General features: G+C 50.5%; 1 protein-coding gene across 4 annotated transcripts in view; it reads right to left on the reverse strand.

The window, feature by feature from the left end:
* The window catches only part of JADE2 (jade family PHD finger 2), a 74,035-nt gene that overhangs the window by 51,391 nt on the left and 8,218 nt on the right, over positions 1-14,426 (reverse strand). For all 4 annotated transcript variants that reach the window (XM_074552355.1, XM_074552356.1, XM_074552353.1 and 1 more), the window contains 2 exons: positions 12,843-12,928; positions 1,514-1,671 (listed from right to left, as the gene is read on the reverse strand). In XM_074552355.1, coding sequence (XP_074408456.1) covers positions 1,514-1,671; positions 12,843-12,928 — 244 coding nt within the window. The remainder of the gene's footprint in view (positions 1-1,513; positions 1,672-12,842; positions 12,929-14,426) is intronic.

Raw genomic sequence — 14,426 nt, forward strand, 5'->3', positions numbered from 1 at the left:
TGGGAGCCAAGAAGAGAGGTGCATTTCCAGCCTATCCTGCACCCCAGGAGCCTCTGGCTGAGAGGTCTGGGGTGCCAAATCCCACTGCTGGGAAGCAGCACTCCCAGCTCTGCATGGGCACTGCCAGCCCAGGCAGTGCCAAGCTATCACTTTTCAGCTGGAAATAGCCCCGGCACGAGCCCTCAGCTGGGAAGCAGAGCACTGGCGAGGCCAGACTGCGGTTAGCTATCAAAGACAACTAAAAAAAGATATTTCACACACAGGCTTTTTTTTTTCCTTCCCTTCTCTTTTTTTTGGTTGCTTTTTTTTTTTTTTTTTTCCCAAGGATTAAATCAACTCAACAGCCCCCTTTACAACTTCCCTTTTGATGTGTTCAGACTCATTAAAGTTTCATTTCTTTCTCTGTTTTCCCCGGGGGAGGAAGGGGAGCGTACACAAAAGTTTATTTCAGAAGCGGGGTCGGCAGCTGCAGCAGCAGCAGCTGCTGTTGCTGTGGGACAAGCAGAGCCTCCACCAGCCTTTGCTCTGTGCCCAAATCCCTTGGCAGAACACATCCCCCAGCAGCCACCCCGCTCCCGTGAGCAGCCCCAGCATTGCCCTGGCACGACGCTGCACGAGTGTTTCTGCAGGATGCACACACGGTGTCACACGTCACAAAGGGAACACACCAGAGATGCAAAGCTCCTCTAAACCCTGTGGGGAGTTTTGGGTCTGATCCTGCAACTTTTCAGATCCAACCCTGCGAGTTCTGGGGTCCCTTCCCAGCCTTTTCCATTGTCCCCACCGGCAGCACCAGCCTTTCCCCCACAGCCCTGGCCACTGCCCTGGGATAATCCCCCACACACGTCACAGGGAGTAGCAGCTCCCCCATGTTTCCTTCTCGCCTGAGCAGCTGTTTGAGTGTCTATTTTAAACCTCAGTTCCCTATTTTAAAATAGCTAATGAGCCCCCGATCTCTGCTGACAGACGTCGTCTCCACAAGGTCTTGGGAGATGCTTCTGTGTTTGCTGGGCTCCTTTTCCCAAGCCCTGAATCTCAGCATGCCCAGCACGTCTCCAATCTGCACAAACATGGTAAAGAGGGAAGTTTTTAATTTAAGGGCCAACTCCTGCTCCCCTGCCGTGAAATACCAGCGGTACAACCACGTGCTCCCTGACAGAGAAGCACCGAGCAGCCAGGCACAGGCTGGCATTCTGCATGGGTTTCTGTTGTTATTTTTTTATTGTTCCTTCGATTTTATCAGGTCTTTTTTAAAATTTCCTGACCAAGAGCAAACAAGGAGCTGTCCCAGCTGGCCACTGACCAAAAAATGCCACACACATGAGAGGGACTTCTCAGGATGTAGTGGGAGCATCCCTGTGCAAGCCCAGGATCCTGAGCATCACCTCCATGTGCTCTCCCACATGGTGTGCACCCCACCAAGGCAGAGGGAACCCCACAGGAAGGACAGATTCCTAATCAGGACCAGGTTCCCCGTGGACAGAACCAGATGGAGGACATCCTGCTCACTTACCTGACCACAGGCTCAGGGATGGCCTCAGCACTTGCTGGCACCTGGACACCCTTCTCCCACTCCTGCCTCCAGGGATCAGCCAGCACGTAGTACTCATCAGGGCTCAGCTGGAAGGAGTCAGGGATCTTCATGGCTGTTATCAGATCCGTCCTGAAAACCTGCAGGGGAACAAACCATCCTGAGTGCAGGGTCCAGGGAGGGTGTCCAGGGAAACTGCCACCAAGGCACAGCACAGGGTGTCTGCATCACCAACTTCAGGGTGTCAAATTAAGCCCCTGCAGGGCCAGTTTTGGGCAGGAGAACACAGCAACAGGCAGGGACTCCTCTCCAGCCAGGCAGTGCCAAGAGCCCAAGCCCTGCAGCTGCAACCCCTTCAAGGTCTCCCATACTGGGCAGTCAGGAAATCCAGCCATAGGGTGTGAGCCTGGACAAGATGCAGACCAAAAATTAAACCAAAGAAACAGGCTGCTTTGTCTTTGGGGATTGATGGTTTCAGCATAACCACACAAATCTACTCCAAATGCCAAGGGATGTACAGCAACTGGGGTTCTCCACATTTGGCTTCACAGGCCACAAAAAAATGTTCTTGTCTTGAATGAAGGTGTGGGAAACACAGAGCCACTTTGTCCCAAGCACCTTCATATCCTCCTCACAACACTTCACCATCCTGAGCAGCTTTGTGTCCCCTTCAGGCCACCTCACTGCCCCAAGCACCTTCATGTCTCCATCACATCACCTCACTGTCCTGAACAGGGACAGACAAAAGCTTAATACAGAAATTATCCAGCTAAAATGTGATCTAGGTGCTGCTTACATATCCACACAGATTTTTCCTGACTCAATAAACCCCTTGTGAGATCAACACTGGTCCCCTCCTGCAGGAAAATCCTCCAGTCCTTCACTCAGTGAATGGGCTCATTCTCCATCTCACTCGTGGCCCTGCAGCATCTTCTCCCAATACACAGGGATGAAAAACTCATTCTAAAAATATCCCTCACGGTAAGTAAGGTTTTCCTTCCAGAGGGCTGCCTGACAGCAATGACTCGAGCAATCCTGCCTCTTGCAGCACAAAAATAAATTGTAAATGAAAATGGATGATTTCTCCTCTCTACATCTGCTATTAGCTGGAATAATAACTGCCAGTGCCAGCAATCCTGCCTGGACACCATCTCACTCCCTCCCTGCTACTTCTGCATTCCTTCCACAAGGCTGGGGTGGATCAGGTGTTTTCTTTGGATATTGTTTAATCTCTTCACAGTCTGCTCTCCAAATGAGAATTGCTTTGTCAGAATCACAAGAAATAATACAGGATAGTTTTACATTTTTTGACACAAAGATAACACACTTTGGAGAGTATTTGGGAACCCAAATCGACTGAAATGCAGGAAACTAGACATTAAGTAAGACCACTGAGACCAGTATTTAGGTCAGTTTGTTTAATCCTCAGAGCCTCAGCTGCTAACCCAATTAGAGTTAATACAATATATAAACAACCTTTGCTATGTTGGGACCTCTGAATTTCACTGGTACTCTCCTCCTGATGCAGCTGCTTGGAGACATTTTAAACTATGTCCATATAAACTTGATTTGAGTTGGTCAGACCCAGTCTTGGCACATCCTTCCAAACATAATTAACAGCCTATATATTGCAGTCAGCTCAGTTTGGGAAAGATCAGGGTCCTTTAAGGCTCTGTGTGTTACAAACACATGGTTACAAACACCACAGTAACCTTTTAACGCACTGCCAGTGTGGGAAATTAAAAAAATGTTAAGAGAGGCATTAATTAAAGATGAGAAGGGATATGTGAGATATTATAGTCCCTTCAGCAGTGTGGGTCTGTGTATCCAAACAAGTGCAGGAATCCCACTGTAGAGTGTTTTCTAGAACAAAGGGTAGAAATACACCCTGTTCCTGACAGCCCTGACAGGTCACAGCCTGGGTCAACACCCTCTCCTTAACCCAGTTTCAGTGCCCAGCTCCAACGAGGACAACACAACCCTGAGTAATCCCTCACACCTCAGAGCTCTTGGATGAGATGCTCTCCTGTGCCTGAACCACACAGCGCTGAGGCCACCATGGGGTCAGGGCCACCCCCTGCTCTGGCCACCAGCACCACACAATCCCTAAAGCACACACTCATTAAAGCTGGAAAAGCCCTACAAGATCATCAAGTCCAACCCTACAAGACCATCAGGTCCAACCATACAAGATCATCAAGTCCAACTCTCAACCCAGCAGTGCCAAGCTCAGCACTAACCACGTCCCCAAGAGCTACATCCACATGTCTTTAATTACCCCCAGGGATGGGGATTCCACCACTGCCCTGGGCAAACTGTGGCAGGGCTCAACCACCCTTTAGTGAAAAACTTTTTCCTAATATTCAGTCTAACCTCTCCCTGGCAACTGCACAATGCTGTTGTAGAAAATACTGTTTTGAAGACACATCCCTAGGGATTTGTGGGCAAAGGCAAGCAGGAATGGTTCCAAAGGTGCAGGGCACCCAAAAGCTTTTCTGAATGACCTGGACTGGATCCTGCTGACATGTGAGTATCCTCCTCCCTCAATGCCAGCTCAAGTGCCTCCTGAGGACATCCCCTTTGATGCTCTGGGGTGCAGGAGCATTGCATCCTTTAATGCAGGCAAATACACCCAATTCTGGCAGGAAGCTGCTCAGGGCAGTGCAGGGCAGGATGGCAGCATGCTCCTGCTTCCACCTCAGTGCCCAGACCTGGCAGCCAGCTCAGAGCAGAACACTGGGAGGGGGACTGGGAGTGGGACTGTCCATTGCAGGAAATCCAACCATTGGAAGGTCCAGCCACATCATTACCCTGCCCTGAGGCCTCCAGGCACCCACAGCAGCTGTGGCCTTCCCAAACCCTTACCCCAAGCAAAAATCCCCATTTTCTTTTGCTAGGTCAGCACCAGCAGTGAGGAGACAAGCCCTGTCTCTTTGGGTAACACCAGGGCATCCATGGAACAGTGCCAAAATCCTGGCCCATCACCCTCCTCCCACTGATAAGGAGGGAGATGGAGGAGCCTGCACAGCAATGGGACCAGCCCTTGGTTTAATTCCTCCCTCTGCCTGGTGCAGATCCCAACCCTGTGGTTTCCTGCATTAAGTCTTCCCCAAATTCATCCCTTCTGGCCTTTCAGCTCACATCAGAATAGAAGCTTAGTTTTAATTTTAAGCCAAATAAGCACGATTGTATCTATTTCCCTGAAGATAAGGCACACTGCAGGCTGGATTTGCAATCTCACTACTTCATTTATTTAGTCCTTCTTGGAAAACAGATAAGCTCACCCATCCGACGGCAGCACGCGTGCCCGCACTTTATCACAGCGACGCCTCTGTCTTTTCATGAAGAACTGGATATGCTCAAATTATTAACTATCAAAGCAGAACACTTTAGAAATGATAGAACAGCACAGAAATTGTAAAGGAAAGCAGATCAGTTGTCTGGAAATCTCCCAACAGCTAATACGCTCAAATTGTAATCTAAATGTCTTTTTGTTTTGAATTGTCTGGGATTAGGGTTGGGAAAAGACTCAATTATTCTACTCAAACTCTTCTGAATTATTTATGAAAACCAAATAAAGGATAAATTGGGCACTGATGAACCGAGGACCTGGCGATGAAGAGAAAGTTGGGTACCAGAAAACAAGCAATTTTCCCTCAATAGGAGTGTTTACTGTTTCTCCCCGGCCGTGGGAGCTGACAGATTGTCTGCTGCCCTGCATCCGCTCCCTCCTCCACCACCACAGCCCTGGCCAGGCTCTGGCCTCCCCTTTCAGCCCTGAATGGGATCTCAGTTATTGCCTATCGATCTGCCAGCACTGGGAAAGGCCAAACCAAGACGTTCCTTTATTACCTCTGCTTGCTCAGGAACCTCACGGAGGTTTAGTGATGCTCAGGATGCATCACACCAGTGCCCAGGGCCAGCCTCTCCCTTTGTTACTGTCAGCTTTAAACACAGTTAAAAAGAATGTGAAATTTCAAAATCCCAAGATATTTTTTCCTTCATATTTCCAAAAGAAATGGACATGGAGTCCACATCAGGTCGGTGTGGTTGTGCAGCCTCAGACTCCAGGCAAAGAAAGGAACATGGGGAAATCCTTAATCTCCCTTGTATCCCACAGGCCAGGAAAATCTGGAGTACCCCAGGACCTCCCCATCCCTGCTGCCAACCTGTCTGTGGTGTTGGACTGACACACCAGTAGGGCCAGTCTGGCAGTCCAGTAACATGAGAAGTCACTGACTGTTCCCCAACAATACATCAGTACTTTTGTAATTTCTGTAATTTGCTATTTTAAAGCAAAAGCTGTGTTCCTTTTGTATCTCAAAAAAAAAAAAAAACCCAAAAAAGAACACCACAAAAAAAACCCCAACCAAACCCTGAGCTAATCCATTGTGACATCCTCTGATGTTCCCATCCCAACGTGTCACTGGGATCCAGCCTGGCAATGGAGGGATGCTCCTGCAGGTATGGCAGAAACCTGCAAGGCAGGGGCTGGATTTGGCTCCTCCTTGAGCCCCTGGCACCTGTTACATCAGCTGCTCCACCCTGGTGAGGATCTGCTGCTTCTCCCACTGGACACAGCCCTGCAGCCTCTCCCTGTGACACCTGTGAGGCATCTCTGGGAGCTCTCCATGGACCAGCATCAATTTGTCCAACAGCTGGACAACCTCAGAGAAGAACACGTACCCCTGGCAGATGCCAAGGCACACAGTGCCTCACCACAACAGGAAGGATGATGGACATGCCATGAGGCATCAGAAATGCTGCTCCCCATCCCTCCCTTAGCTAAGGACTTTCCAGCATTCTCCTCCTTCTCTGCCTCTGCCCCATCACCACCCAGCCCCTCTGGGAGCCTCTCCACCACCTTTCCATGCAACTCTCACATCAATTTCTAGGCTCTGTGATTCACTCACAAACCCCTCTTAATGATGTGGCCAGCAATCTCCCTGCCATTCAGTTCCCACTCCATGTGCTCTGTCAAGGACTTGCCTTTCCCAGTGACTGCACTGTGGCTCTGAGCCTGCCAAATCTCCCCTCTGCCCCAAACAGACCCAAACCCACCAAACTCTGATCCTGCAGTAATGACTTCCCTCTTGTACCAAAACAGCTCCTGGGTGAGAGCCAGAGCCGGATCTGTTTTGGGCTTTCCATCGAAATGTGAAGAAACACTCGTCTAGCCCTGGCTTTAATTAGCTCGAAAGCAACAGCCAGCCTGGGACTGCTGTGCTGGATCTGGCACGGATCTGGCACAGCCCTGGCATCCCTGGCATGGCCCCGGCTCTCCTGGCACAGCCCTGGCATCCCCAGCACGGCCCAGGCATCTCTGGCACAGCCCCGGCACCCCTGGCATGGCCCCGGCACAGCCCTGGCACCCCTGGCCAGGCCCCAGCATCCCTGGCACAGCCCCGGCATCCCCAGCATGGCCCCAGCAACCCAAGCACAGCCCCAGCATCCCCAGCACAGCCCCGGCACTCCTGGCACAGCCCTGGCACGGCCCTGGCACCCCCAGCATGGCCCCAGCATCCCTGGCACAGGCGCTCGGCTCCCGGCGCCTGCTGCAAGCCAGCCCAGGAGAAACCAGCCCCAGAGGGAGCAGAGAGCTCAGCCCAACACAGATGGGCACCAGCAGGCTGGGTCCCTCCCCATCAGGCTTCCTGAGCTGGCAGGAGTTCTGTTACACATCTTCCCCTGCATCTGCACCCTGCTCACTCTGGAGCTTTCAGACCTTGCTCCTGGGGCACAGGAATAAGCTCAGTGCCTTCTCCTTCAAATGCCAGGATGGGATGGCATCTTTTTAATACACAATAACATCTCTGTCCCTAAAACATTTTAGTGAAAACAACTCTTCCCAAAGCAGTGGTACACAATGTAAGAGAAGAGCAGCCCAAAATGAAGTGTGTGCAGAAAACACAACACTCACTAGGGTGAGGGCGGGCAGGAGAGGTGAGAAGGGATGGTCACAGCCTGCATCCGAGATCTCACCTTTGAATTCACTCCCTCCATCACCCAGCAGAGCTGTAATCCCCCCTGATTCCCTCACTCCCACAGCAGCCACGTGTGTCTCACAGTGATGACCCCTCCACAGCACGCAGGGGCAGTGGGTGGGTGCTCAGAGTGCTGCTCCAAGCAGAGGCAGCAGCAGGTCACTGCAGGCAGGTGTGGGGCTGCTTCCTGACACTGACATATCAAGTTTTCTTCAGGCTTTGGCCCAACACTCTTTTTTCCCTCCCTGACTGCAGTCCTGGCAGTCCTGCATAGCCCCAGCCACAACCACCTTCCTCCATCCACACTGGGACCAGGGAAGTCTCCAGCTGCCTCATGCACAGGACTCCCTCCTCACTGCCAGCCAGCTCTCTTAGCCCTTCACTCTCTCAAGCATAAAATTGTTTGTTATAGCTCATGAGTCACAAGGATTTTTAGAGAAAGAGAAAACAACGGGAACAATGGGAGCCCCAAGAATAGGTTTTGGTTGTACAAACTGTCTTGATATCAGCTCGAGATGGCACCTCTGTGGGTGTAGCCCTGGCTGACCCACCCCACTGCCCTCTGGACCTCCCAGTCCTACATCCCTGCTGCTCTATGACATTTTTCCAGCCCTTTCCAAAATGAGAAGAGAGTTGATACTCGGTAGCAAGGTTTTGAAACGTGGCAGTGCCAGGAGTGTGTTTGCAAGGAGATACCATCTGCCTGTGGGGGAAGAAATCCTGAACTCCCATGTCCAATTGGGGAGCCAGCCTCCTATCTCTTCATCTAGTCTTGTTTCCTCTTGAAATGCTGGATGTTAAAGATTCAATGAACAACAGAACTCAAAATAGGAACAAGAAGCATTTTTGTCCAGCCCTTCTCAGCATTCAGAAGACAATGGTTTTAATCTGTTATCCCCACGCTGGCAAGGGAAAACTGACAAAGCCAAACTGCAGTCAAACCTTTCAACAGAGAGGGATTTTCTCCCCATCCAGCCCCATAAAAGCCTGTCCAGTCTTGCTTGGACACATCCATTAAAGCTCTTCTCCAAGCACAGAAGAGCACAGGAACTAAATTCACATTGCACTGGGTCATTATATACCTAATGCAGGAGGAAAAAAATCATGATCCAATGCAGTAAGAATTACATTTTAGAAGGGAAAGGAGTTAAATCCTTGTAAAGAGATATAAAAAGGCGCCTTTCAAAACACGGAAGTAATATCTAAACAAGGCAAGCAGAAAATAAAGTAAATTGTATAAATTTGTGGTTTCCCCTTCATCCTGAGCCCTGCCTGCAGCTGCAGTCCCCTCTCCTCCTGAAGGTCTGGAGTGAGGGAGAAGGGCAGCGAGGATGTCCGGTGGGATGAGCAGCACCTGCACAGCACAGCCCAGACTGCACAGGGCTCTTCAGCTGAGAAAGGACAGCTGCAGGGCTGGCAGGCAGGTGTTCTGCACAAAACAGCAGGCTTTTGTGCCTCCAAAATATATTCCAGCAGTGCAGGTGAGCACTGTGGATCTCAAACAGCTCTGGAGGTAATGACTAACACAGCAGCTAAGGCAGTGACTCAGAGGCAGCATCCGAGGGAGTCCCTGGGCTGCTGATGGCTGGGAGCTGGCAGAGAGAACCACAGACTATCATTACACACTTGCCTTGTTCTTAGATTCTCTCCTTAGACACTGACAACTGTTCCCTGTCAGGAACAGGAGAGAGGCTTGAAGGCTGCAGTCAAACCAGGGATGTGAGGCTCGTGCTCACATCCCCAGCAGCTCTACAGCCGGGGGCAGGATTGCACTGATGTGCCACTAACAGAAGCAGAAATCCGTGCTTCAGGCATGTGCTACTCCCTGCTGCAGATCCAGATCCACGGCAGGCATTACCTGAGTGAGCATCCCCTCCTTCCAGATGACAGGGTGGGGAGCATGACCAGCAGCTCCTTGCAGGGACCCGGGGAGATGGGTACCAGCCACCACGCTCCATTTGCAGACAAGTTGAGAGACAAACGAGCACTAATGAGATTAATTAAAATCACCAGATTGGTACTGCTATCAGTGCAGATGCAAGAAGCTGTTGGCAGCTGCCCACGTTCATCCCTGCCTCCAGGCAGAGCAGCGCAGCAGAGCCAGGCCCAGGGCACCATCAGCACCAGCTTTGAGCCTTGAAGGATCTGCTGCCCAGGCAAGGGGCAGGGAAGGACAGCTGTCACCTCTGTGAGGGACAGAGCCAAGAAGACACAGGCTGGTGCCTGGGACAGTCAGGAAAGAGCCCGGGCAGAGCCCCGTGACAGGCACAGATAAATATAATCACCCTCCCTGGCAATGGCCCCTTTGCGGATGTTTACAAACAGCTCAGTACTTTTCCATGTTAAGAAGCTTGTTTTTCCAGATGCCTTGTATCCGATGGTTTTTAATGTGTATAGTTAATCCCTTCTCACAGAGTCTTTCATAATAAACATCACCCCCTGACCTGACTAATAACTATGTAACACTAATGCTTTCGATTTTTTTATCTCCTGCCCGGGCTGTCAGGAGGAATGCCTGCTCCCCTGGGACAGCAGCTCCCAGAGAAAGGGGACATGACTTGGAGAAGGGCAGGACAGGTTGGTGGCCATTTGCCATCTGCCCAGCCCATCCTCCAGCATGGCCATCCCTCAGGACACGCCTGCACCCACTGCAGCTCTTGGTAAAGCCACAATGTGTAAAGCCGGAGTTCGAGTTGTGGTTTGAAAAGATGTGTCCAGACCCAAAATGGCTGGGGGTTCAATACCTGCTAATGCATTCATCCTGCTCTCCCTATTATTCTCCTGTTGTTTCCATCTGTCAGTGATGATGAGATCAACATCCATCCTCAGCAGGACGGACAAAAGAGAAGGTGATTCACTGTTTCATGTGAAGTAGTTTGATAGCAGTGTAGTCTGTGTTTTACAGTTCCCAGCACTTGCTCCAACAGGACATGATGCAGGTCACAGTCTGTGCCTGAAATCCCCCAGTGTTCCTGGGAGGATGTGCCAAACCCCACAGTGCCTGGACCAGACACATCCATGGGTGCTCACAGGAAGAGCAGCAGTTGGGTCACTCACGGAAAAGTTTAGAAAATGCTGCTGGAGAGGAAATTCATACAGGAGTGATCTCCAAGCCATCTCCTTGCACAGCTGCAAGTCTTGGGGTGATACTCCATCCACCTCCAACAATGTCCTGAGCCCTGAGTTTCACTGGTGCTGATTTCCAGCAGACCCAGACACAGCAAGAGGGGAGCACAGCTGAGATCTGCATTGTTCCATCTGCCTGTGTGCCCACCATGCTTTTGCAAAAGATGGTTTGTCAGCTTGAGCATCCTGGCCAAACTCCAGCCTGAGTAATCACACATGGCCTCCCCAAATTCCCCTAGAGTCTCAGTTCACATAAGCCACAGAGGTTCAGTTTCTGTCCCAACTGCTGCTAAGCTGGGACCTGTTCAGATTTTGCTCCACTTTATCTGTTCCACAGCTACATTTCACTGAGAACCCTCCTTGGGGGATAATGGAGCAGTTCTGCAGGCATCTGATGTCTCCCCAGATGCCATGGATTAATATTCAGTTTTCACTCTAGCTGTTGTAGAGCAGCAGCTTGGATCCAGCTCCTACCACACTTCATCAAGTCCAGAAGCATTTTCACTTTGAATCTTGGACTTATATTCAGTAGCAGCCAGGTAAAATCCTACATGGATGATTAAACTAACTCATATTAATGACAGAAATGTGTCTGCACCAGTGAGGCAGAAAGATGTCCCAACTCTTGGAGAAGGATTTTACTGGGCAGCAGCAGGGTGGCACCTGTGACACTGCTGTGACATGAGTCACATCTTCCCACATCTAACATGAGCCATCTCTGTGGCAGAGACTCCTGAGAGCACCTAGAGGGCTCACCCAAGCCTTTATGGACACACCAGGCACAGGGCTGGGCAGTTATTTCAGAGAGGGGTAACAGTGCCACAGGAGGAGGAGATGCCCCAGATGCTTCACTTTCCAAAGGAGGATTCAGCTCACAGAAATCTCCCCCACACACACACTGAGAGACAAATCTACAACCAAAACCCAACATTACCAGTGCTAATATTCAATTTTTCAATTTTCCAACAGCCTTGTTAGCCATCAGTGACATCTGCACCCCTGGTTCTTGCTCTCTGGAGCATTTCCAACTAACTCAGCTGGCAGTAACAGCTTTCCAGTCCCTCTCTTTACCCAATGCACAAATAACTTCAACTCTTTCAGTCTGTGTCCTTTGCCAACACAGATATTTCAATGTAAACCTATGAGAGCAGTAAGAACCAAGTGCAGCTGTAATTCAGGCAGTGACCACAGGAAAACCTCAAAATCTCTACTCAGCTTGATGCAAAAGGAGGATGTTGCAGAGGTTTGTGCTCACCAGGCCACAGCGTCAGGAGAGGTGAAATGGGGAGTTCACAGGAGCCATGCCAGCTTCATCTGCTGCTAAACTTAGTACTGTTTGACTCCAGACCCCAGTGCAGAGGGAAGGGAATGTGAGAACAATGTCCCTCTGGCTTTGCTCACGCTGCTGCTGAAATGAAGATGACCACTGCCAAACACTGCGGTTGCTACAACAGCAGTTCATGCCTGGTATAGTTTCCATGGCTAGTGGAAATGTATCCGAGGCACAAAAGGAAAAACAGGACACAGCACCACCCCTCCCAACAGTCCTGGGGACAAACAGCTCCTCCCACCCAAGGCCCAGGCCCTGCAGTGCAGAGCCAGCAGGTGAAGCTGGGCAGTGTCCCCAGAGTGGCAGCACTGCCCACCCCAACCAGGGGAACCCTGCAGCAAGGTCAGACTGATGGCATCAGCTTGATGTCCTTGAGCCCTGTGACAGGGGAAACCAACACAGCACAACCTGCAACTCAGCTGTGCTCTCATTTCACAGCTCTCCACGCCTCCCACTTGCTTATGGGAGGAGTCTCCACATCACCCTCCCCTGCCATCAGAGCTGTGACCTCAATAAAAGGGCACCCAGAGGGTGCACCCAAACCAGGGAATCTTGGTTATGCAGACACCCCAGTACTGTAGGACTCCCAGCCCCACCCAACTTAACTTGCCTTTACTTGCCTCAATAGGGATGGAGGGGCACAAGGACCCCCCACCCCTTCAGCAGAGATGCTCACTGTGTGTCCCCATCAGCTCCCTCCCCAGGGGAGCTGGATTCACACAGCTGTTGGGAGCTGTGGCTCTGCAGCATGGGGACACCTTGTCCTGGCACCCACTGCCCACAGAAGCCATGGGAACACTGGCTGCCACATCTGGCAAGTGCAGTCCCAAGGGAAAACTCTCCTTTGGGGAAAGCCTAAAAGCCCACGTACCTCAGAGGGCTTCTTCTCCTTCTGCCGCGACCAGGGGGATTTGGTATTCGGAATTTTGGAGCATCTGGAGGTGGATGTGGTGTGACCTGCAACAAGGCAACAGAAACAGGTTACCTGGGAAAGAGTCAAAGCTTTTCCTTAGCTCACCAGCCCCCCTGCTCCAGCCAACACTCTGGGTCAGCACTAAGATGGAGTAACACCTTGACATGACATTTTTTTTGGGCAGTATCATCACCACTCCAAAAAGAAGGGTAGCTAAAGCCTGAAATGTGCTGGAACCATACACTACTAATTTTTATTTCCAACCCATTTGTGTCATTATCACTTAAATGTAAGGCTGTATTTGTTAATAATAAATAACAAACTGATTATTGGAATTTCTGTATAATAATGATGACAGTTCGGTCTTCTGTACAGGAGAACCCCTCCATATTACAGAATATAAAAATGTTTCTGTGAGGTTGCAACAAAATAACTACCAATAGGCCTATTTAACACGGATTTTTTTTATCCTTGGAGGGCTAAACAGGAGGAAACAGCACTGTGCACATAAGCAACATCCAAACAGGCTGAGCCAGGAGCTGAGCTGACTCAGGGGTCAGGCTGTGGTACCACTGCAGTGGGAAACTGTTCTTCCACCAGCTCAGGCAGCTGAGCCCAGGTAAATTTCACATGCCTACTTTTCCTGGCAGGGGAAGAGGCACCAGCACAACCTGTATTCTTTACTTGCACTGCACTTTTTTGTACTTCACAAAATGAAGGCCAAACGTGGGGGCATCACCTGTTCCCAAAACACAGCTTGTTTTTTTTAGTTACAGGCCAGATGTTAATAAAGAGGGTTCCATACAAATTAAATTCTATATAACACTTCAGAGCATAACAGGACTGTGTGGACAAAGCCCAGAGTAGACACCCCTAGGCTGCAGCCCCACAGACACACTGCTGTACTCAGCAAGCTGCTCCAAGGAGTGCAGCAGCAGCAGCTCCACAGCTTTCATGGAGAGATCAGCCACTGATTTCCACCTTGCCCCCTCTTCTCAAGGTACAATGTGATGCTACAGCTATACAGGCTTGGATAACACACCACAACTACCCTTTGCTGGCAGAGGCATGAAAAAGAAGGTCACCACTCTGTTTACAACCATCCTGCAGGAGAGCATTTGTCAAAAGCTGAGATATCACCTGCAGCATAAATATGCAAGCCCCATAGAGATAAGGCCGTTGTTTAATACCATGATGAAGGATGCCTTACCCCTGAAAGGCAGGGAAGGCAGCGAGCACAGCTCGGCTCCATAAGCCTTTGAGCATCTGGGGATTAGGAGACGGGAAGTTTGGAGCATGGCTTCCAAAACAAACTCCTTTCTGAGATAGAGATGTTTCATTTTACGAGAAGCAAGGGTGTTGACAGAGCCTGAAACACGTTCTGTAGGCACAGCTCAGCCCCAGGCCCCCTGGGCTCCAGCAGGATGGGGGTCCCCGCTGGCAGCAGAACAGCAGGTTCCTGTCTGCAGTTGTGGTGCTAACTCCACTCACACTGACAATTTTTTTGGCTGAAGCTGTGGGAACAGCAGCCAAACCCAGCAA

Source organism: Zonotrichia albicollis, chromosome 15 (assembly GCF_047830755.1).
Source record: "Zonotrichia albicollis isolate bZonAlb1 chromosome 15, bZonAlb1.hap1, whole genome shotgun sequence".
Lineage (NCBI taxonomy): Eukaryota > Metazoa > Chordata > Aves > Passeriformes > Passerellidae > Zonotrichia > Zonotrichia albicollis.